Source organism: Lampetra planeri, chromosome 20, assembly GCF_965212315.1.
Source record: "Lampetra planeri chromosome 20, kcLamPlan1.2.h2, whole genome shotgun sequence".
Lineage (NCBI taxonomy): Eukaryota > Metazoa > Chordata > Hyperoartia > Petromyzontiformes > Petromyzontidae > Lampetra > Lampetra planeri.
The window spans coordinates 4,119,774-4,144,316 of NC_136126.1; the positions used below are offsets into that span (position 1 = coordinate 4,119,774).

The window sequence follows — 24,543 nt, forward strand, 5'->3', positions numbered from 1 at the left end:
GTCGCAGCAAAGTATGCGACTGCAGCCTGAAAGCGACATACGTTAACCTGAATGAAAGTGCGAAAGCAGAAAAATAGATTTTTTTATGCCATTTGATTAGAAAATGTGCAATGTGAACGAGTTCATATCCAATTGCACACTAACAGTGCAAGACAATGCTTGACGTGGAAATAAGACCAAAAACTGCATCTAGTTTGTAAGCAGTCGCATGAACAAAAAACCTATTTAGTTTATAAAAACCCATAAACAATAGACTATAAAGTGTTTTATATAAAAGTCCAAAAAATTTAAGTTCCACATTTTCTTTCACAAGTTTTCAATACAAATGAAATAACTTCACATTTTATGACATTTCAGAATTTGGATAATGACTTTCTTTGAAACATATGCCAATAGTATTTATGTTTTCCATTTTGGATAAATAAGACACCATAACAATAATGTTAGTGTACCAACTCAAACAAAATCACTTTGAATGCCGATGTTTTGATAAACATGCTTTCTCAAAGCACTACCCTTGACAAGTCATTTTTTTTGCCGTGGAACTACTCATATGCATCAGCAAATGTAGAAATATACTTGGCTCACAGTAAATCCTAATCTGATAGTATGATGTGTCAATTACATTTTTTTTTTACCATGTGTCAAATCCATTGCAGGAAGGCCTATTAAAAATGTTACAACAATTTGTTGATCCACTGCTGGATGAAGGCCACCCCATGCATCGCTGAAGGTCACAGGGTTGTTTTCCCATATGTAGACATGGCTTCCCCTATATGTTCAAGGCACATAAATATAGGGAATGAAGGCCACAGACCACTTCGGATATCACTAACCACGCTTCACCAACGCCGCATGGATATATGCGCGGTGAAGTATGGTCAAACAGCCCCGACATGGGCAGGGGGGAGGCTTCATCCAGCAGTGGATTTACAAAGGGCTGGAAGTGGATATAGGCAGTACCTTTTTCATTGACAGAATACAAACGGAAACACACACGGTAACGTACAGCAATATATCTTGCACAAACGACGAGGCTAACTGTCCGTCAACAAACGTACACGACACAAGCATATGGCAAAGAGCCTGTGCAGGTTTTGCTTTGGCTGCAAACAACAGCCAATGGATTCCTCCAGTCCAAGTAAAGATTCTAGTAAAAAGATTCTGATAACACTGGCAAGTGCAATTGAACTACTGCACTGCCGATAATTACACTATGAATTGTTGAACATTCAACTAATGAGGGACATTTATGTAATGTAAACACAGATATTATCTATCAGTGCATGGTATACAAAAAAAACCTTTATTATGCATTTCTTTCAATTAAACATTTGCATCATGTGTGTTTGTGTGTGTTAGGCACACATCATATCAATGAAACTGCAGAGGTGATGCGATGGAAATGTCCACTAACGCACTCTTGTGCAAAAAGAGATACAGATCCAATGGGGCAAAAAAATAACAGCAAGCGCAGAAAATGTGGATCTTTTAATAGAAAGGTATGGCGACAGGAAAGCAATAGTTTGCCATCAGGCTTACAAAGCTACCAACCACTGTGTAGACGTCGTGCGAACGGAAAAGTTTACGCACAACTACTTGTTGGACTGTTAATGTGGCTATTTTGTTCTTGAATGTTTGAAAAAAAGCAGGTGTTTTCATTTTACTGTTAATTTAATTCATTTCAAGCTAGAAACTGGGCCAATGTTTGGTTTCTCTTGAAAAAGAAAACCTGCTTTTTGTTTTTGAGAACGATGATTTAAAACTTTCCACGTACCATTTCAGGGTTTAAATGTGAAGCGCTCTCAACTCGAGTCTACACATTGTTCTCTCATGTCATCTTAGATATGGTCCACAGATATTTCACAATACAATTATTAAGAATGAATGAGGGTTATTGGCCAATCGAACCGAGAGAAAAAAACAAAACTGACGAGAATGTTTAATTGAAAGTTCTGTTGGAATACTGCACGGGAATGGAAGTCAAGAGCTCATTCAAGCTATGATAATTGTGCCTTTTAGCCATTGTTTGTGTTGGTCGGCACGTTCAGCAGACATCTGGCCTGGATGTTTATACAAGTTGCTGGCAGCGGGCGAGCAGAGCTCTTGTGACGAGCGGTGGCTTCATGCTCCCAAAAGAATGCCGAGCACTTGCAAGCCACATTATAAAGGCCGCAAATCCCACCAAAATGCCTCAATCAGTCACCAAGGCGCTCACGAACCACACAAATTTCCCACGAGCGGGGAACAACATGAGCTCATTAAAAACTTTCCCCCCACCCACTCCCCCAATACCGCAAGCACACATTTTTATGGTGGTCAACACACATTAAAAAAACCCGGCTTGGTAGACCATAATGTACTTGCGAGTTGATAATGCACTTCAACGTATTTGCAAGGAGAATAAACGAGGGCCGTGTTTCCTATCTTTGTGTGAAGGACGTGCCGCTTTCCTACAGACGTCCCGATTTGCGTGCACAAGTTGAAGATATTAAGTTACTGATCGTGTCCACGGCTCGTCACGTTTAAAACCGATTTTGTGCAGCCATCTATGCGCGATGCACATAAATAAAGCGCAAGGAGAACACGTTAATTTCTTCAATTTTGAGTCTTGTTTGTCATCCGCGGCTGACTGCAAAGACGTCCGTGAATCAGTCCCTCTCCCTCGTGACGCATTACAGCTCGGCAGCAGACAGAACACAACCTGCCTATGAGGGAGACCCCCCTCATAGGAAGGTTGGCCGTCATCCAGTAACAAAAGCCTCCTCACATTACTACAACTCTCAAATTCAGTTGGTGGTCGGCAAATACTTTCAGAACAGAGGGTGGGATTACAACTACCATTAGGTTAAGATGATACAGATTCGATCTATATTCACATTTTTAAAAGTATATATATTCCCAGCTAGTTTATTTTTCCATGCTAAATGAAAAAGGCTCAAATTGCCGAGAAAAAACCCTAGCTTAACGCGCAACGAGGCTGCTCCTGCTTTAGATAGGAGCCATTACCGCTCCCAAGATTCAAAGATAACCCTTGCCATTTGCACTATTGTGAAGATATCAATCCACTGCTGGATGAGGGACTCTTTAACACACTGCAGTTCATAATAATAATTATAACAAATTACATGTATAAAGCGCCTTTCTACTCGGTATTCAAGGCGCTGTGTGTCGCAGACAAAATAGCATAGGGCAAGGGGTGAAAAATGAAGACAAATAAAAGCGAATTCAGAGAATCACAACAGAGAATAAACACATGTTGAGGCGTGTTTTAAATACCGCCGCCATCTCCGAATCACGAACGACAGTGGGCAAGTTCGTTTTTGACCGTACTTCACCACGCTGGTTGGTGAAGGCGGGCGGGCATAAAAGTTGACAACACTATAGAGTACAAAATTATAATTTTCTGCACTCTCTCTGCTGACAAAGTAGGCCAGCAGCAGCCTACAACATCTGTTCTATGCATGTGGTCACCCATCCAAGCACTACCCTGCCTCAAACCTGCTAAGTTTCCGAGATCTGATGAGATCGGGCACATCAAGTGGTTTGGACACAGGCCCCTTTACCATCTCCGCAATCCAAATGAAGTTGATATGAAGAGTTATTTTCCACTCATAAATAACGTTCTAAATTGGCTCGGAAGGATGTAAATAATATTGGTATAGGCTCATGTACGGCACGCCGCATGAGAAAAGCCACCGCTCCTCATGAGTCAAGAGCTAATCCACAATCTGTACAGATAACAATGTCTTTGGCATAAATTTGATAACAAAACATTAAAAACAAGAGTTGGCCATGCGTGGCCAACAACGCAACATTAAACAGGCAAATGTTTGTGGGAATCGAAAATAATAATTTAAAAAATGCACTGTTGAATCGTCACCAAACTACATGGAAACACAATTTGGGTAACTTGACGTGGCTGTTGAAAAAAAAGGAGAGGGGGGGGAAAGAGGGGGAAGGCGGACGGAAACAGGGGCCATAAAAAGGAGTTTCAAAATAACGCGCGTGTTCATTTCCAGCGTTCTCCCTTCAGATTTTAACGTTCCTCCGTGGGACGCGTGTGTGCGTAAGCATGCAAAGGCGTATGTCATCTATGGTCGCTTACTGTTCTGCGCTCGGGGTAGACTCCGGCACGGAGGAAAGAGGCCTTCCAGCTGTCCACCTCCTCTTGGCCTTCGCAAGCCAGCTCCAGCTGCCGATAATCCTTGTACACATTCCTAAGCGCGACACAAAACGGAGTAACGCGCACGCACGCACGAGAGAGCCGAGAGTGGAAGATGCGCACCGGCGGAGTGCTCTGCAAATTCAGTTCTGCCGAGCGTTGTCGCGCACACCACATACAGAAACGCATTTGCAAACAAACACACGTGCGAGGAGGAAAAGTCTGTTGTCATTATTGTAACTATAATGGGCCAATTGCTCAGCCGCCATTTGTCTCACATGAGCTCCCCTGACACTGCACAGCAGAAGGCCAAGCATAAATAAAAGTAATAAAATATACACGACGGCAACACTTGAGGCAGGGGGATACCAAGCCACAATTCCCAACGGTGCGCACACATTTTGGGGCAGGCAGCAGGAGGCCGCTGCGAAGGTGCCTCCCGGGTTGGGTTCAAACTCTGGCTGTGCGGACCCACACTGCTGTTGCAATAGTGTATAGCTGGTAAGAGTCGAATTTGATGTTAACTTGTACTCGTTTCGACAAGACATTCTCACGGATGAAGACGAGCGACCGCTGGTTAATCGTGATGAATGGTTCCGAGGTAAAGGAAAGTTACTATACGGCACACGCTATTTTTAACAAATTCGTTTCCCCCAACAAGGCATGGATTTGCAGGTCTTCACGGTCAAAAAAGAACTCAGATGGGACACATGGCATCTTCAATTGAGATCCAGGACCGCAAAATCCACCTTTGTTTGTATAATACAGTATAACATCACATACCCATGCTGGCGTCTCCGCCCGCACCCATTGCTGCTCGTTGGAACTGTAACCTCTGTTGACATTCACAAATCCGACCCTTTTCGCATTCAGCAACGTGTTCTTAACCTCGTCTGCATTTGCACTTCCGCAAGCAGAGTGATGCATTTTTCGCCACATTTTGAGCGTTTGCACATATTTTTTTACCAGTAACCTATTTGCGCATGGTGTATAAAACGTCATTTTCCAGAGATAACCACATATCCGCGTCTCCGGTGAGCCGGAAGCTGCCATGTCGAACTGTATCGCGTATCTTGCGTACAAAATGCTTTGAAAATGGGAGTTGTCTCTTCAGACAAAATCATCGTCTAACCTCTGCTCCGTGTTGAAGATGGCAAATATGTGCTTGCTGGACATGAACCCGCCCTTCTCCATGTCCCTCAGCTGCAGGTTGTCCAGCGGAAGCATGTACTTCTTTTCTTTCTCCTGCGAAACGTACAGCGCATGCCACAAACAGCGTTAATCAAAGGACACACATGACCTAATGTTATTCTTACCAGAAACTGGGGTCTCTTTGTGCTCAAACGGCGTTGGGGTAATGACAGGTCTCATTAACAAAGGGCAGGGCAGGGGAGAGTTGGGGGGGGGCAGTGAGGGAACCACAACGTAAAGATGTATCGTGAAGTGCTCAACAATAATTATAACATGAAAACAGACGTGGAGTACAGTGAAACTATTTTTTTTTTCAAATGCACAGCGTAAAAATATGTAATAGTCAGAAAATAACCATTATGCACGAACACAGAGGTACACAGTGTGTGGTGGCTGTTAAGTTTTACCATAGGGAGACAAAGAAAAACCCAGCTACAATTACCACGATTCTAAAAGTCAAGACGCAATTAGTCGATTTTTTTTTTGGTGAGGAGGAAAAGGCCGGGAACTCTTAAAAAAAAAATTCGTCAGCGGTTTGAAATGTAGATTCTCGTGTAAAAAAATATATATTCCCGGAGGGAAAGAAATGCCTTCGCCGTGTCTGAGACAAGAGTGGACGGTTATTGTTTAATAAACAACAAAGAGTGAACCACCAGCGGACAACAAATCCAAGCAAGCGGCTATGGCTCCCAGGCAGCCGTAGAGCTGCATTATCCAAACAGTTTGTAACGGCAACATTTTCCATCTGGTTCTGACTCGCCGTTGGGTCGCCTGCCAGCAGCCTACGCTTTCCGGTCTACGTCTGAAAGTCTGTCTTTTTACTCAGTCTTTCTGTACAGTATGCATATAGGTAATGAAATTCACCGGTTGCTAGTTTCATTTTTCACCCCCCCCTCCCGCTTGCAGGCTCTCCTGCGAGACCCCAGAACAATTTCTGCATTAATTGGAACCGTTTAAACCCTTTGTTAAATTGCGATGATTAACACAAACCTATTAAAATATATCGTCTTCGCTTGGCCAGAAAAAGCACGATGGAACGTTCAACAGACTTTAAAAACAAGGTGATCAGGTCTCCATAAACCACGCCTGTAACTGTCAGCTATTTTTTGGGCAATGGTGGAAATTTCCATTTTTTTAATCTGAGAATTAAGTTGCGAGCAGCCAAAGCTAAACTCTTAAAAGACACCTTTGATATTTTTTTTAAACCACATTACACATTTATAACTCAAAAGAACATTGCTCCTAAGAGGACGGAGAGACACTTAGAGAATCTAAGATTTGCCATGGGTTTTAAAAAGCTCAAGAACTAGAGCCTCAAAAAAAGTACGTGCTACCCGTGGCACTCTGGGGCGGGCAGCAAGAGCGCATGCGCTCGTTTCAAACCAAAAAAAAAGTAGAGAGACACTTGGCCTTGACGATGCCAGCATGTCGTACCCTCTTTTTCTCTCTCTCTCTCTTCTTATGCACATTTAGTATCTGACACTTTTTTCCATATCTGCCTGGAATTCCTCCTGGTCTGGCCCTCTTCCGGTGGCCAAAAGCCAAGAATCCTTGCCAACATTTCCTGTTTATCTCCACCACCCTCAGACTATCCTCGAGAATTTTTTTACTCAACGATGGGGAGTCTAGATGGAAGCGTTATTCACAAATACATTTTTCGTCACCTACAAATGTACGGGTGGCCGTTTGTTAATCCACTACGAAATGAAAGCCTGCCTAACACTGTGTTGGTCATGGGGATATGTTTTCAACATACTTCACCCCCTCTGGTCAGTGCAAGTTGGTTAAGGGGGAACACACATAACTAGTTCGTTAATCACTCCCCACTGGCATCAGTTGTGGCCGGGAATCAAATTCAGGTTGCCAGGTTCATAGGGCAGTGCATTAACAACTGCTCCACTGCTACAACCCCCATTTATACATAAACTATGAAAAAGTAAGTAGATACGTGACATTTACATTTAATGAAGTCAACATGCTCACAAAGAAATATATTAGCCGAAAAAAATGTGAAAATGTATTCGAACACGACAACAATTGAATTATCCAAGTGCAGGCAATAAACAAAATGTCATGATTGCTCTCACAGTGTTATCAATTCCAGTTTGGCTGCTGCAGCTATGATTGATGAGGGACAAACTAAGTAATGGTCAAGATGCAGCCCTGGAATTACTTGTTCGCACCGCTGCTGGCGGAAAGGACTCTCACGAGAAGTGTAAGACAGTCCTTCTGAAGTATATTTTGGCCTACTCTTCCGCGCCAGCCAGACACTCTTGGAAGTGGTGGGGGTGGCTGCACACCACATGCGGGCGAACCCGCCGACCGACTCAATGTGGCACAGCCATTTATACCGCTGTGTGGACAGAGACGGGGAGGGGGGGGGGCGGACTAGGATTTGCTAAAAACTTGCCAGTTAGTCCAGCTGCCGCGCCAGGAGATCGAATTGAACCCGTGACCTCTGGATTGCAAGCCAAGTGTGCCAACCGTTACACCAATGGCAGCATGTCATCAACTAAGCTTATGGACACAAACAACGTTAATGAAACGCATTCCTCCACACTGCGCGTTTCCCCCACACGGAACCTGCACAGAGTGGACTTCTGCAGTTTCTGCAACGATCGCTTTCCCCCTTTCCTCTCATGTGACGGGGGCAAGAAGCCAACAAGTTATGTATCACTTCCTGTGAGTCTGTTTTTCTCTCAGTCTGGCTCTTTCTGCACATGTGACTTCAAATGGGACGCATACACAAACCAGGGGGCCAAATAAAAATATATTTTAGACAGCCTGCGAGGGCAATGCTCAAACAGGTAATGGCATTAAAAGTCCCAAACTACAATGGTAGCGCTGAAACACAAACTTTTTCATATCCGAGACGCGCCACGACCGTAACTCGACACTCACAAGAGCCGTTAGAAAAACATTCTTCTCATAAGAACTCCAGTATCATTAAAGCCCCTATTCTCAGTTAGAATCACACAAAATATACAATTGCCATTTGATGCATCTTATTGAATCATTTCACTGCAGTGTTAGTTCGATTGTTTATAAAATGCACCTTAAGTAGCTTTCAGACCAACTGCACACTGCAGGTGGCAGCACATGCCACGTAGGCGCAGCATTTGTTACACACTGATACTCTAAAACACCATTTAATTTTTAATCGCATGCTGTGCCATTATAAATTGTACCAATGTGATGTGGATCACGTAACTGCGGTGCTGGTAACCGAGGGTGTTAATCGTTCAAACCTCCCTAGCGATTCCATGAAATGTCACGATTCGATTCTAGAATCAATAACTTTTTTTGTTTTAACACTGGTTTAACGTTGCAGCCTCCAGCAGCTGCAGGGGTCATGGGAACCCATTACATACAACGTATATATAAAAACTAAATCACAACTGAAGACCCCCCACAATCCACGTCTCAACCGTGGGGGATGTCTGACCCTTCTTCACCGAGCTGGGCTGTGCTGGTGTGCGAAGGGGCACCCAGGACGGGTTCGGATATCGCTCAAAGAGTCACGACGTTAGCCGTGGCCGCTAAGCTAAGTCGGGTCACAGGGTTCATGGTGCGTGCTAACCACAGCGCCACCGCTCCAACCACGCGACGTACAAAACCAAAAATAAATCACGCGATTTCGGCACGTGTATCGTGTAAGCTTAAGAATCAATGCACCAGTACATCCATACACTGATCGCAGTGCCCGGAACGCCCCTACAAATGTGCCCATGAACAGAGCGCACCAGTACTGGTAAACATGATCTAATAAACATCGCCCCAATTTTTTGTACTCGAAGCAAATTCATTGCAAGATTTTTTTTGTATTATGTGCATAGTAGTAGGAGTAGATAAAAGCAGATGGTTGAGACTAATGACAGAGTGGCAGCCCAATGAGAGAATACGACCAAGAGGACGTACACCGTGGAGATGGAGCGTTGAAACGATCTCATGCAATGGAGCCGGATGAATCGTTGCCTTGCAAGAACGTAAGAGAAAGGCAACGGCTTGTGAAGGGGCCTTCATCCAGTGGTGAATAGATCGAGGTTGATTAAAGTAGTAGTAATAATGAATCTGAGCATTATATTGCCATTCTCAAACCTTTCCGAGCGCCAGTAATGGGTCAAAATTTGTTTTAAGTTCGACTCGTAACGTCGAATGAATAATTTCTCAGCCTACGGCGGGGGGCAGGCAGTTCTGTGCCCCTGTCTGTCCTCCAAGAAGGAAACCTATAGGAAACGTAAACTTGAAGTAAAAAAAAATCCTCTGGCTCAATTAGGTTCTCTTATAAACACAACCCGCTCAAAGTTTGAGCAACTCGTACCGATAAAAAGCTGCAGCACAATCACTCAAATAATGGGGCCGACTTTTCCCCCTAATTCTTTACCAACATATCTCTGCTCATTCCAACTACTGCTGTTGGGCTGCAACACAGTCTTGCGTCTTATGAAAGCGCTAAATACGGGGAATATATATATAATCACATCAAATAAATATACCGGCGACACATTTAATAACGTAATAAAGTGGGGGTGGGATGGGGGAAGGCGTAGGTTTCGAAAGCGCCCGTTAATGTTCTCTTGTGCCAACAGGCATGCTCATAAGCACCAGCTGAGCATAGGATACATTTACGTACGGCATAACTCTCCAAAGCTTTACTTTTTCTGACACATTTTCCACATTTATTTTTAGAGTGTTTGCCCACGGCAGTTCTAAAGGATGTGGAGACATTACAGAATTCCATCTTTCCATGTGGGCGTTACCCTCAGATTTAAATCTTTACTTTACATATAAGGCACTGTCAAAATTAACTAAAAAATATATAGTGGGCCACTTATTTTGTACTATATCTTACCGCTAAGCAGCAGGCCACAAGAAAAGCCTCCGCAAGAATCCAGAGTTCAAGACAAGAAACTCGGGACATCTGGAAACCATTACTTGAAAACCTCCTGCCAAGCTCAGCGGTGGCTTGGGCTTGCGAGTTGGGGGGTTTGGTGAGGAGGGGGGTGGGTGAGGGGGTGCTGGAGGCCTTCAGTTTACTTCCCTTGTCCCCAGAGATGCTTGAATTGGGGTGGGGGATCATTTGGAGCCTGTGCGTCTTACTATTGGTCATACCGGCGCTGACACATTTCCTGTAAACTGTGAGCAGTTTAACCCATTTTTGTAGATGCTGTGGATTTACCGAGAGGGAAAAGGACACGCATGCAAAATGGAAGGAAAAAGTTTGAAAGCGGTCGACGAGATTAACGTTTGTCTCCGCGCACCGAGCTAAACATTTTATTTTTTAAGGGTCAGGATTCCATAGGCATGATTTTGCGGGTGCGTGTGTAACATATGGTGGCTCACAAGCACATGTGTGCGATTCTGCGAGGTGTGGAGCCACAAAGTTAATCTGTAAATTTCTTATTAAAATTTGTCTGAAATAAAAATAGGCGTAAATACGAAATCAAATAATTGACTCAGAGTTCTGGCTTCCTGCACTGTATGCAGGACGAGCATTCCGGGGTAATATACCTTTTTAAAAGGAATTTTAGGAAACTCGAGTACGTCCTGCTAACATATGGAAATAATGGAAAAGCGCAGGGGAGGGGGGGGAAATAAGGGGTTAACCACAAAGCAGCATGAACCAATCAGCTGGGCCGTGCCACGTCGTCGCAGCACATCTGCGACTTCACTCGGAGAGTCGTCGGCCATGAGACTTTCCCTCACTCCATCTTAAGACGGACCACCAGCAACCCCGGGTGGCTCGCGAGGAGGAGGAGGAGGAGACGGGAGCGCTCGCTGCCCCCGTTTGCGTGGCCCGGTCGGGAGCCCGGGTGCCTCGCGCTCGGGCAGCAGCGAGTGCTCCTTTTGCGCGCTCTTCCCCCAGGTTGGTTGCGACGAAGGCAGCTCACATTTTCGCCTCTGCTTCTCTTTTGTTACGCTCGCGCGGATTTCGGTCATTGGCGCTGCACTTTAAAAGAGATTCACGACGTCTGCTTTTCAGCTTGCGGTAGACGCGAAGACGGGTTTAGCGAACTCTGCATGGTACGGGTATTTGAGCGCTAAATATGCCGCACAATTTACGGAGCTCCGAATGAATTCTAGCCTTTGCGTTTTGTTCAATTTTGTTTTTTCTTGCGGGTTATTTTCTCATCTTCTTACAGCAGACGCAATGACATTCTGCTTGGTGGCGGTGGAAAAACTATAACGAATTGAAGAGGGCACCAGCGATGAAGACAAGATGAAGAATTGCCGTTCCGTCTCCCCAGTGTTCAGACTACCTGTTCAGGAGGTTAATGTTGTACAGTAGTCTGCACATTGGTTAGACTGAGCACGGCCATTCATCTCAAAAACTATGACTCTGTTGTAAGGAAAATCACTTCACGGACCAGTTTTGTTGTTGTACGATTCCATTGCTCGTTATCAGTAGATATAGCAACGTAGCAATAATTTCAGTCTTTTTGCAGTTTCGTTGTTAGTAAATGTCAACATATTTTGGATTCTGTGTTCATGTTGTGAAATCGGCAAAATAAAACAGAGTTAATAACTCAAGTCTGAAAAGTTTATTGTTTGTTTTTTCACAACTAAAAGGTAATGAGGTGTGATTTTACATAACTGCTGAAAAATTACAAATGATTTTGTCTAGTTGATAACCAAAAAAACTTTTTAAAGTTTGCAAAATTAAACTTTCCTCCAATGACGCAAAGAAGAATGGGCAAAGGGTATTTCAAATCTAGAAGGTATTTTTGTTTTTTTATCACAACAACAACGCAAAAACCACAAAGGGAGACGTTGATTTTTTTTCTCTCTCAAGTTGCTTTTTCTGAGAGAGTCTGTGGTGGGGGTTAAGGAAACGCACACTCCCAGCCGAACCCTGACCCCCATGGGCATCCCCAAAGAAGACCTCCAAACCCAACGCCTGCAGTGTTCTCCTCCACAGCTCATCAACAATGTAGCTCCCCAGTGGGTGCACAAGGCAATTACGAGACCACATATGCTATTCATGAGATAGCTCCACTTTCAAAACGGCTAGTTACTTAACCGCACTCGGGGATGCTTTACGAGTCGCTAAAACAATTGAATGCGTCCACTAGAGTCGTGCTTTTTATTATGAGTTGTGACAAAATAAAAATATATTTTGAAAATGCCTCGTGAAATATGTGATTTTTTTTTTACTTGTTTTCGCAGTATTCATTTTTCGAGATATACTACTCGGTGTACACGCACATTTTCTGATGTTATAAAGTAACGCAAAGAAAGGGAAAGTTTTAAGTGTATTAATTTGTGGGGGGGAAAATGTCATGATAAAGCTACGTAACTTAAGAAGAACAAAGGAAAATGACATTAGACAGCTTGGACTGCATGTTTGAAGGAGGAGGGAGCAGATGTTTAACTTCTGCAGCAATCCTTTACTGCCATAGTTATCTATGGGCTTTGTGGATTAACTTTGACAGATTCTCAAGACAAAATGTAAATAAGAGGCATAGTCTCAACAAATGCTATAAATATGGAATATCTCTCAATCGTTGCAGCTCACTGTAAAAAAATCAACCTAAATCATGGAAGGAGGAGGAGGGGGGAATAAAATGAGCCATTCTCAGAAGAGTGAGCAGTTTGCTTTTCTTTCTGCTGAACAATTTCCTGTCTTTCCTCCCCCTCTCCCTTTCCTCTCTGCCTCTCTGGCTGGTTCCTCGTGAGGCCTCCGTGCGGGGTGCACTTGGGCTGAACCTCACCACAAATATTGTGCCGTTTATACATTCCTTTCTTCTCACCATGTAACAAAGCACAATTTGTGTGACTTTCAGTGGAAAGATCACAATTTAAAGCGCACAGTCGCCAAAATAAACTGTGCAGAGTCTTCGCGATGGAAAAATCATTGTCTGGTTAACAACTGCTGGTTACCCACCAAAGATGATGGGAGTTTTTTTTTCTTATTTGTGCTTTTACAATCCAAAACGACAAACTGGTTTAAATGAAAGGGTTTATCATAAAAAAATATATCGGGTTTTATCGGAGAGAATTTTAAAAAGATTAAAACAAAGCAGCTGAGATGTATCTGAACGTGCAGACTTGCGATATCAAACCACAAGGGTGAGGTCAGTAATCATTGCGACAACAGGTAAGGAGAGATACAGTACTATAAAACAAAAGAATTACAGCCCACTGTCATCATTTGAATTCAATTCACGCAACAATATTCTTGAGATAGCCTAAATATATCCTTGCTATAGCGGCATACATTATGAACACTGTCAATTTTAGTCATCCAATAATCCAGGAGCCACCACGCCGCCTCTCACCTGACGAGGGCGAAATAGAGCAAGTGATTTCACCACACATCACGCCTGGCCGTGCACTGATAAACAGTAAGCGCGCACTCAGGAAATTGTCATTGTACCCCAGGGTGCATGATTTGAAAGGCACGGGGACAAAGAAACACCTCCGCAATGGCCAAATTCAAAATGACCTTTGCGGTGCAGTCCAACCACATCATTTGTGAACTGGTGACAAATCAAAGCAAGCGAGCATCTTCAGCCTGCGAGAATCATGAGATAACCATATTTAGAGGTCAATTATGGTTACAAAACCTTCACAAAGGAGTCATGGATGGAAGACTGCACAGCTTGGGAAAAAAAACCCCTGAAATGTGGCCAAAGTAACGTATTGTGATAAGCTGTAATATATACACTGTTGTTAATTCTCTGCATTGGTTCCAGGTATTCTGGCTATACAAACTTCCTGTCTCAAAATGCTCTCAAACGGTAATGGTAACAGATCTGTGACATACTCCAGACAAAAAAAAGCACATTTCACAATTGAACACATTGCAGCAGCAGCACCAACATTAAAATGAATCAACAATTCCACCATCTGTACACACGTTAAATGTTTGCATTTTAGCACGGCCCACACAGCAAACGCTTGTATTTTCTCCACCCCATGAGGGTACTTGAGAAACCTTTATGATGCGCACAGCCAGCATGCTGTGGGGATATACAAACACGTGTGAATGCAACCAAGATTAACATATATAGAGGGTTGGGCATGTGCACGCACGCACACACACACAAGCACGACACACACGAGTAGGTGCGGAGGAGAACGTACCTCCTCATCCTTGTACCAGGAGAGACTTTCGGCGGACAGCACAAACCAGTACTCCTTCGAGCCACCTTTCATGATGCCAATGTTGTTAATTGTGAGCCAGCCCTTTCTGATCACCTACAAAGGTTCGCAGGTAAGGGATAAGGACCATGGGCAAGGAAGGTACAACGGAAAGCATGGCACAACGGTGGTGATGAGTTCCAAAACGATCATCAGCGGCATACACAAATCATGGCGACGTCTGCAGGCAGGGCTGCTCAAGAGGTTCCCGAAGGCCCAGGGTGGGCATGGAGGCCCAGGACAGAATTCCACGAAGGGCGCCCCCCCCTTGTTTATGAGCAACAAAAAAAAAACATTGTTGTTGTTGCGGGGCCCTATTTTGTGAGAGCAAATTCCCGGCCACCCCCACCACCACCCTGTCACCAATCTGGGCGGCCCTGACAACAGGTCCTCCGAGTGACAGCTGTATTTGAATTGTACAGCGATGGGGCATGTCACTCATGAAATACCTTCTTTTAGTAAAACAAAACATTATTTTAACAGCCACGTTTCAATGCAAAAAAATAAGTGATAATTCACTTAGAAAAACACATAGAACTTGGCAACAATGTCTGATTGTTATGAATTGATGTAAAATGCAGTGGTATAAAATGTCTAGTAAACATTAGCATCTGCTAGTGCAATAAAGGGCAATTGCTTCAATAAGTTGCTTTGGATAATTTACCAAGTCCTGTTCTTTTCTCAAATTACCAAACATTTATGTTTAATAATGGCCACTTCCTATGCACTACCTAACAGAGAACACTACAATCATGGAATGCACATATTAAAAACACAGTAATGTCGGCAACATAAGCAAATGCTACTGTGCTACATCTGACAATGATCCACGTAGATTTTAATATCATGAAACTATGTTAACTAAAGACTGAACACACACGTGGAAGCCTTTCTACAACACACAATGCTGAAAACATAACACACACACACAATGTCCAAAAAAAGAATGCGGCTCAACCAAAGGTGAACTCAAAACGTGACATCTATACACTCTCCTACGTGTACCCCATTTCAATCGTCATTTATTTATTCATTCATTTGCTTTCACTTTCAGAGTTTGTGATGCCAAGATTGTTTGACCGTTTAACTTGTCAGGGTGTGAGAGATGGCAGGGGAATTGGTGGGGGGAGGGGGGGAATTGGGGCAGTGTTTGGAATTTTCCATTCCAAAAACAAAATAAAAAAAACTTGACCAATCTTACCACTTGCCCCTTCAGGTCATGTGTCCAGTGTTAGCTGGGGACTTGGTTAAGCATGTCTGCTTACTTGCAGATGTTAAACGTTCGACAAAACAACACTCTCCATAAGCGTGACCACTGTGCCCTGCTGCCGAGGCATGGATGAAATCACTGCCCAATCCTGTCTCATATTTATCCGCAGTACAAACAGGCAGTCCGTGTAAACGAGCCACAAGTGGTGATGTCGAGTTGACCTGTAATCACATATGTAGTTCATACACACCCCATCTCCAAGGACCTTTGATTGGAGGTGAGTGAAGGGTGGTGGATGAAAATAAAATGTATTTTTTCAATGTTAATTTACTCAATGGAGAATGCCTATTAGATAATGATAATAACCCCAAGTCTTCATTTGGTTTAGAAAAAAATATATACCTTTGGACAAGACAATGATGTATTGTCTAGAATTTGTGATGAAGCAGGGCTAACGTTTTTATGGTTAGTCTTGTAAGGGCATGCAAAATGAACTTTAATAAACTCAAAGCCTTTTGGTTAGTTGGTTAACGAAAAGCCACTTTTTCGATGGAGGCTGGTTAGTTTCTCATTAATACGCAATAAGACATTTTAAGGCATGAAGTAGGCAGGAGCCAGTATAGCCATTTGTACGTTAAAATATTAGAACAACTGTGGGCTTGCGCTGGTTGTTAGAGGGCAGGGAGACAGCCACAGGGCTTTGATACAGCTGTGGTATGCAGGGGGGGGGGAGAGAACTGCAATTCGGTCGCCTCTGAGCCTAAATTGGTCCTCTTAATACACTTTCTATAAACGTGGCTTCATCGATCAATGCTCAATCATCCTGGAATCAGCTGTAGCAAAGACGGGAGCCGCTGCGCATAGACTCGGGCTAAACGCAAGTTAATAGCGAGGGGGCAGACATTTACAAGCTTTACTTAGCTCATACAATTTGCTCTGGAAGAGAGGGGCGGGCACCCTGCAGCTGGAAAAAGTACAACACGAAAACTGATCATGCCCATTGAGCCCAAGTGACCTCATTGCAAAGGATTATGTAAGGCGTAAGGGGGGAGAGCACACAAAAGGCTTAAGTCAGTTCATTTTTTTGAAGAATTTGCCTGATTAGAGCAGTCAAATTTAGCTGTTTCAAATTACATGCAGTCACAAGAAAGATATAACTAAAGAAAAAAAACGGCAGGCAACATAGTTCTTACTACAACAAATTGAACACGTAGACACTGTTCACGTATGCACATGAATACATATATCTGTATTTTATGTATGTAGACTGCATCTACAACTACTGAAAAAGCAAAACCTAATTTTTTTAAAAAATTGTGTGTGTAGAATACATGAAAACATTATCTATTCTACATTTTTGGCAACTGAAAAAAAGCAAATACAAATTATATTTCTATACTGTTTGGACGGTGCTTATGCATTTGTATATTTGGCCAAATAAGGCGTCTAACAATGTACACATGCTCCATTGCATTATGGCTTATGACAATGTAACACTGATCAAAAAGTCAAACGTTTTCATGTTTTACTTAATGTATTCTATAAATATACTTATTGAAAACTTATTAAATAAAACAATTACCCTTTTAAATGATCCCTTTAAATATAAACTAAAAACTAGCAACAATTATCATAAGCCGAAATAATAATTACAATGCTATGGCAATGGAATTATGGCGGAGACAATGACTTTTATAAGTGGGGCCCAGATCGGTCTGACAGACCAATCACGAGCAAGCCAGGTTTTGTTTTCTTAGAGCACCAACAATAAAATGTGGCCAGGTAGATTGAATGTTCATTTTTTATGGTGTGCATTCATCACACGTCCAACCTAGCCACTTCCAACATCAGCTGAGGCTAATGTACATGCATTAATGTTGAACTTAAGATCAGTGTTGGCAATGGGAGCACTGTCACCTTGAAATGAAAGGACCTACAGAGAAGCATGCCTTTTAGCGTTAAGTACTCACCATTAGTTCATCCTGACAGCACCATGCACACAGCAAGAATGTAGGTTGATAGCAACCATTGCAAACAACAAAAAATAAGATGAGCAAATTAACAAAAAGATTTTGACCACAGGAAATAGTTTGGCAAACACGGCAAAATCATGCAGTTAAGGGTTCCTTAATCAGCAATGTGATGATCTTCTTGGGGATTTTCTCATCCCCAGTGACCAGAGGTGAAGTGAGCCTTTGTAAAGTGGCTGGGAACACCACGTGTCACTTTGAAGAAATGCCCGCGTGTTAAACAATTGAGCACCCTGTACAAAAAACATGTTATACTCGTTTTGGCCACAGTGTGGCAGTGTGGCATCTGGTAAAGCCTCACAAGTTGCCTATTTTTTATTTTACCTGCTTTACACCAGTCAATTACCTGATTGCCAGGTGCCTTCTTCTTAGCAACGGGCTGGCTGGTTCGCTGCTGGGCACTGGAGCATAAAAATGGCACCATCAGACAAGAAAATATATCACACAAAACATGCAACAGAATTTTATTCCATACCTAGTGACTTGACCAAAAGAACCGAAGAGTATGTAACAGAATAATACCTCAACGCAGCTGCAGCTCTAACTGTAGTTGTTCATCCATTTAAAATCTGAGACAAATTGTCCATGTTTTACATTAATAACAAGCAACAGTTAAGAGGTCAGCTGCGATAAAATGTGTCACCGGTTAAATGGAAAAATGTAGGCGTCCATTGCATATTCACTGTCATGTTGCACCGACTTAAGTCATACACAAAAGCAATATTTAAAACAAATGTATGTTTTCATGTTTGTCCCAATTGTGGCATAGGTATCTCTTATCATGAGACCAAGCAATCATTGTGAACTCTTGCCGAGCCGTACATGACCCCATATTCGAGTGCAACTTTCGGCAGAAAATGACTCGGAACGACTTGAGGTCTCTGAAAGTATCCGGTTGATCCACATACTGAGGCACTCTCTCACATGGCCTGCTACAAATAAATTATCAGAACACGGTGATAATATAGATGTTTTTTTTCTCTTGGGGCTGGAATTTCGCCAGACGAAGTGACGAGTTTTCTGTACAGTCATTGGCTGAGACCGACTCGCTACACTTGAGAACATACTTTAATCACCTGCATTCGAGCCCAGGACCTCAGCTATGAAAGACGATTACCACCCGGCCACCTTCTCCTCACACATAATTCTTGGAGATGAACGCAATGAGTCTGGTGCCTGAGACAGTGACCAAGGACACTGAAATGAAGTTCTCACTCACTTGGAAAATCCAATGAAATCCTCATGGTTGGTGTTCATGTACGCCAGCTGGATGTCAATTAGAAGCAACACCTGGTTGGGGAAAAATAAATATCATAATTTGTATGCATGTTGAATTTATTTTGCACTATATATAGCCAACCATGCTAATCGGAGGTGGGGGGGGGGGGGAAGTACAACAAACTATACACAAACAGCAGTTGTGAAGAAATTCGTTTTCAATCTATATTTAAAAGTGCATTGCTCCAGTGGCTTCCTAACATCGATAGGAAGAGCATTCCAGACGGCCGCAGAAACGCATCTGAAGGCGCGCGATGCAGTTACCATCTTTGTTCGATAGCTCAGCAAAAGTCGCTGCGAGGAATACATCAGTAGATTGACAAAAGGGCTGTATGAAACTTTTTTCTAGTATAATTCACGTGTCTTTTGAGAACAGGACACAGGCCTTAACATCAAAGCTATTATGGTACAAGTCGCTTGTTAAAGATGATTGTCGGTGGCTGGCGATTCTTACAATGCTCACATTCCAACGTTAATTATAAAAGCACCCATCCTTTTGCCCGACAGTATTTTAGGCACACTTAGGCACCCAATATCCCACAGTATAAAATAAATAACTGCTACTTCGATCAAGAAGATAGAATAACCATGAGCCCACAACATTGCGTGTCATGGTGTAAATAGTGTACGTAACTGTCTTTCCATTTTGACATGGAATGAGAATGAAGGCATCTACGAGACCCAATGTTGAATAAAGTCAGCGATGTGAGACATGACAAATTCTACAATAAAGTCAAATTGCTTGGCTTTCTAACAATTTAACTTGAAACAATGCTACTTCGTTGGTCCAAATATAAAACAAAAACCTTCTACTTACAATTATCATGTTCCATTTTTCTGCGATTTCAATTCTACAGCAATAAGTGCACAAACTTTCTAAAACAATGATCACTCTCCCATGCTCATTCGAGCAAAAGTCAAGTACACGAGTGGACACGGTTTACAAATAATAGTGGATGAATTTTGGCCCACGTCTTCAACGTTATAACAAGCAGTACAGGGCCTGTACTAGAGTTACCTGGTCCTTGGTACGCCCCTCCCGCTCGCGGATGTACGTCGTCACTATCCGGTCTGTGTCGTCACGCAGCCTGGGGTAACTGCCCAACTACGCGGGCAACACAGAAAGGGGGGGAGGACACTGCAGTACCAGGTAGAGCAGTACAAATCTGCAGTATGTTTCGAATGTTAAAAAGTGTCTGTTCACAACTGCTCTAAAGTGGCACCAGAATATTAAGTAGGCATGTAATGACTCAACTGCACATCCAAAGCAGTTGCATGAACTGTCACAATCAAACATAGCGATTCAAATTTAAAGATCAGTTTGTGTAAATTTGCCACCTTAATTTTGCGGGGGTTTTTTTGTGTCCTGTTTCATTTGTAAGTGTTGTAACTACCACATCTGCGCCCTAGCATAAATTAAACACCAGCATAGCGTTTGTATGAATTGTATATAAGCAATTTTGCATGGATGTATGGTGAACAGTGAATTTTTACATGCCTACACAAAATATTTTTGCCATTTGATATTACCAAAATATTCAGATTTTATAATACATTACTGTTTGAAGCCTTATGCCAACCAACTATGCCATCAGGTAGCGTTTGTGCCATTTCCCATGCATGTGTTATCAAAAAAATCAGGCAAACACAAGCAGTTTTAGTTCCATGCATGAGATCTGAATAAATTAGTCACTCGGCAATGAGAAACAAAGAGCAGAGGACAAAGCGATCGTGAGGAAACTCAACAGATGATCACTAAAGAATATACCATATTTTACACATCAGCACCGCCGAAAAAAATGTAACAAATATGATTTTAGATTAAATTAAAAAGTCCGATAAAAGTTTTCGAAGACTAATTTAGATGACTATTGCCCTCCGTTAACATATCTTGGAAGCGGAAAACAAGTGTTTCGATGAATAATTATGCAAACGTTCCAAACCAATTGGAAGAACAAAAAACAAAAAGACTCTAAACAAAAAAATATAACCGTGAGCTAAACAGCTTCAATTGAACACTTATGAGAGCAAGAGAGAGGTGGACTTCAAGTGTCAGATTAAAGAGAGAGTGGGGGGTTGTGTTTCACGGTCAAACCACAGTAGCTCCCAATGGGCACTGCGAGTTACCTTTTCGCTGCACTTTCTGATCACAGTGGTGAGTTCACCCACCACCAAGTCTACACATTTCAGGCAGGGTTCCTTCAGCTTTTGGATCTGCTTTTTCACTATGGCTTCAAAGGCAAGGTCAGGGGTGAAAAGTCCCGTTCTATAGCACAGCATGGGTTTGGGGGGGGGGGGGAGGTAATGTTCAGGCAGAAATTCGAAAAGAGATGCAAGGTAGCAGTGGGGGTAAGGAAATGTGAGGAGGCAGCAGTGGTGGAGCAAAAGGATGCAAGGTAGAGAAATATTTGTGCGTTGAAGGCATGACATGTTAAATAGGTGACGTAGATTTTGATTGTATGAAGAAAAGAAAAATAAGAGACAAGGTTGAGAGGGGGGGTTAAAAAGAAGCATTGCAATGGTAAAGGCAAAAAAAGAGTTGAAAGAAAGCTTAATATAATTTGAGGTTACAGGGCAGGGGTGGGATTGGGAAGTGGGGAGAGATCGATACCAGGTGTTAGTCAACACTTATTTTTGTTCAAACGAGCAATGCTCCATTCAATTGGTTAAGGTACATTCAAAGTGCTAACTCAGCAACATGACTTTTGAAGAACACTGGCATGTTATTCGACACCATTAACAGGCGGCCGGTGGCTTTTGCCGGCCATAAATAAATGTCAATGACGGCGCAGTGCATTTGGTCTCCGGCGAGTTTTCAGGTTGCACCCGCGTATTGTTTGGCGTGTGTGGATGTTTGACTCCACGTGCTGGGGAGCAATTGCTTTCTCGACGAACAAGTTGCCAGCGCGTGGGAGTGAAACGTCAGACATCGCGCCGAACAACATGCTAATACAACCCAAAAATGCATTGAAAACCTCCACAGTTGGATGCAGTGCATTGCTTAGCTAGATGAAAGAATGTCAATTCGTACAGCACATTTACATGCCATCACCACAGAGTGTTCTTTACGGCCACATGTCCCGAGAGGCACGTTAGTACACAATGCACAGCATACATTCTCCTTTTCCACGATGCACCTGCAGAAACATGCCAACTCATGCACAGAGATATACTATTATACGCTGGCTACTCCTCACGCTTTCAGTCTAGAGCTGGCTCACAGCATTATGTACATTGCATGTACTGTGACTCGAAAAAAATCTAATTTTGTTGGGTTTTTTGTTTTACTTCTCAAGATTACAAAAGGCGATTTCACAGCATGAGCCCCAATGTTGCTTTAATGCAAACGGTGGCACAGCTTGCACTGTACTCTGTACTGAAAGCCAGGACATCTCAGGATTACAACATCGCTAAGAGGTACGAGATCAATTGCCGGTACTAAATACCTTTTCGGAACACTGTCTAACAGTCACTATCAACTGGCCAATAACCATGTCGACACATTTCAGGCACGGCTCTTTCAGCTTGACGATGAGCTTTTTTACAATGGTTTCGAAGGCCAGGTCGGGCGTGAAGATGCCCGTTCTACAAGACAAAACACAAAACACAGCAGGAAGATGGCAGAAGAACTCAATGCCACACAAACCAATGTGATGGGGGGTCCCAACTGGGTTTTCTCATAGCAACTGCAGTACCAACCAAGCATGAAGGCTTGGACAAAAGCCTGACCCACAACTATATGTCAAAAATGCATGCCGTATCTATACAGCGTCTGGATATGCGGTTGTATTTAGACGCTACATAAATCCAAATTGTACTGTTATTGTCTTATTTAGGGTTGTTTTAATACACTTAAATGTCTGGTATTGTTATCGTACTGAGCTGATATCTCCTCACCGATCACTGCAAGTCTTGAGCCAAAAAATCAAGAAAAGTAAACGGCTCTTGTATTTAAGAAGCCTAACAAAATAGCATTTCAATGAAAACTTACTTTGTTTTAATATTTGTAGATTTTATTGAATAGTATATATTCAGCATTATCAAGCATAGATAATCGACTGCTGCGGTGTATCTCTATCAACATGACGCACGTGGTATCATTCACTACGTTTTTTAGGAGAGGTACATATTACTGGCCTGTACTATATGCTAAGCAACTGAAATCCAATTATTTATACCATTCCATCAACTGTCACCAAATTACTTCAATGAGAAGCTTCCACACCCTAAGCTGGAGCGATCTGCTCCCAAAACGTCACCATGAAAAACGTGATATGCCCCCCCCCCATTTGCCCCATGAACACAGAACAATGGTCACCTCCAACAAAGAGGAAATTAAAAAAAAATATATAACTATCTTAACGGAAATGTGCTCGCTATACCAAAAATAAAGAGATCTCTTCCGGGTTGCTTGCTTGGTCCAGTTAATAAAATTACGCACGCAAATGTTTTTTTGTTTAAATGCACACGATGAGACCCCCACACAGGATGCAAGATGAAATAACATTGCTCTGAATAACATCGTCACTTGCCTGATGCCGTTTATGTTACGGATAGCATAGCTGATCTCTCTGCGTAACTCCTTTTCATCAAACTCCATCTGGAGAAAGAAAAACAATGATCAATGTAAACATGTTTTTATAAGCAGCCAAATTGTCATTTTAGTGGAACTTATAATACAGTCATCGCTTTGTAAGAAGGCCAACAACCGCAGCTATAATGCATGAAAAATTATAGGTTTTTTTATTTTCTTGCAATAAAACAGCTGTAAAGATGTTCAATACCGAACAGAAACCTTTTACAAGGAGTCAAGTCTGCATTAACCACACCTACTTTTGATTACCATGCTCGAATAATATTTGCATCGTCTTTGAAACTGATTGGGCTACACCAGAGACAGCCTTCTTGATGGCCTAGTCTCACCAGTGTCAGACCAGAGAACAGCAAAGGATGACCAGTACAAATACAATGCCACACGTATCAGAGCACTTGAGAGCTCGGGGTGACAATGCATATATTTTTTGCACTTTCTGTACGCAGCATGGACGGGTTGTGCTTTTTCTGTAGGATGTTATTGTTTACGTATGTGATGTTCAGATTTGTGTACAACGAATTTTAGGTGTATCTTGTAATTGTATTGTTTGTTGCGGTTGAACCCAAATCAAGAGTCGAATGGCTCATAGGGTAAATCCTAATAAATTAAACTGAAAATGAATCACAGCATGTTTGTTTGTTTACCACAAGTACGTGTGGTTAATGCAGACTTGAATCCTTGCTTAAAAGGTTTCTATTTGGTGTTTGAACATCTTAACACCTGTTTTATTGCCAAAAAGGGTAAAAACTATTCTTATTTTTCATACTTTGATATTGGCAAATACACCGTTTAGGATATAAATTCATTTTACATACATTTATTATGTATACTGCATCTATGCATCTTAAGTCTCTATATATACTAACTGACACCGGTGAATATAAATGCACCTTCTGTTCCGTCATCATGAACAAAAAAATGCAAAATTACA

General features: G+C 42.4%; 1 protein-coding gene and 1 long non-coding RNA gene across 18 annotated transcripts in view; one reads left to right on the plus strand and one right to left on the minus strand.

Annotated features, from left to right (window-relative positions):
- The window catches only part of LOC144724293 (dynamin-1-like), a 58,315-nt gene that overhangs the window by 15,435 nt on the left and 18,337 nt on the right, over positions 1-24,543 (minus strand). For 7 of the 17 annotated variants that reach the window (XM_078603292.1, XM_078603291.1, XM_078603290.1 and 4 more), the window contains exons 9-18: positions 23,551-23,618; positions 21,146-21,284; positions 20,037-20,123; positions 18,960-19,030; positions 18,087-18,141; positions 17,681-17,692; positions 16,639-16,674; positions 14,444-14,557; positions 5,298-5,410; positions 4,109-4,220 (exon numbers count right to left, since the gene is read on the minus strand). In XM_078603292.1, the coding sequence (XP_078459418.1) occupies positions 4,109-4,220; positions 5,298-5,410; positions 14,444-14,557; positions 16,639-16,674; positions 17,681-17,692; positions 18,087-18,141; positions 18,960-19,030; positions 20,037-20,123; positions 21,146-21,284; positions 23,551-23,618 (807 nt within the window). Of the gene's footprint in view, positions 1-4,108; positions 4,221-5,297; positions 5,411-14,443; positions 14,558-16,638; positions 16,675-17,680; positions 17,693-18,086; positions 18,142-18,959; positions 19,031-20,036; positions 20,124-21,145; positions 21,285-22,464; positions 22,604-23,550; positions 23,619-24,543 lie in introns of all 17 variants that reach the window. The other 10 variants (XM_078603294.1, XM_078603295.1, XM_078603289.1 and 7 more) reach the window with 4 other exon arrangements.
- On the plus strand, positions 10,961-11,887 carry LOC144724295 (uncharacterized). The gene is made up of 2 exons (XR_013586461.1): positions 10,961-11,222; positions 11,500-11,887. It is a non-coding gene; the product is annotated as an uncharacterized LOC144724295 (long non-coding RNA).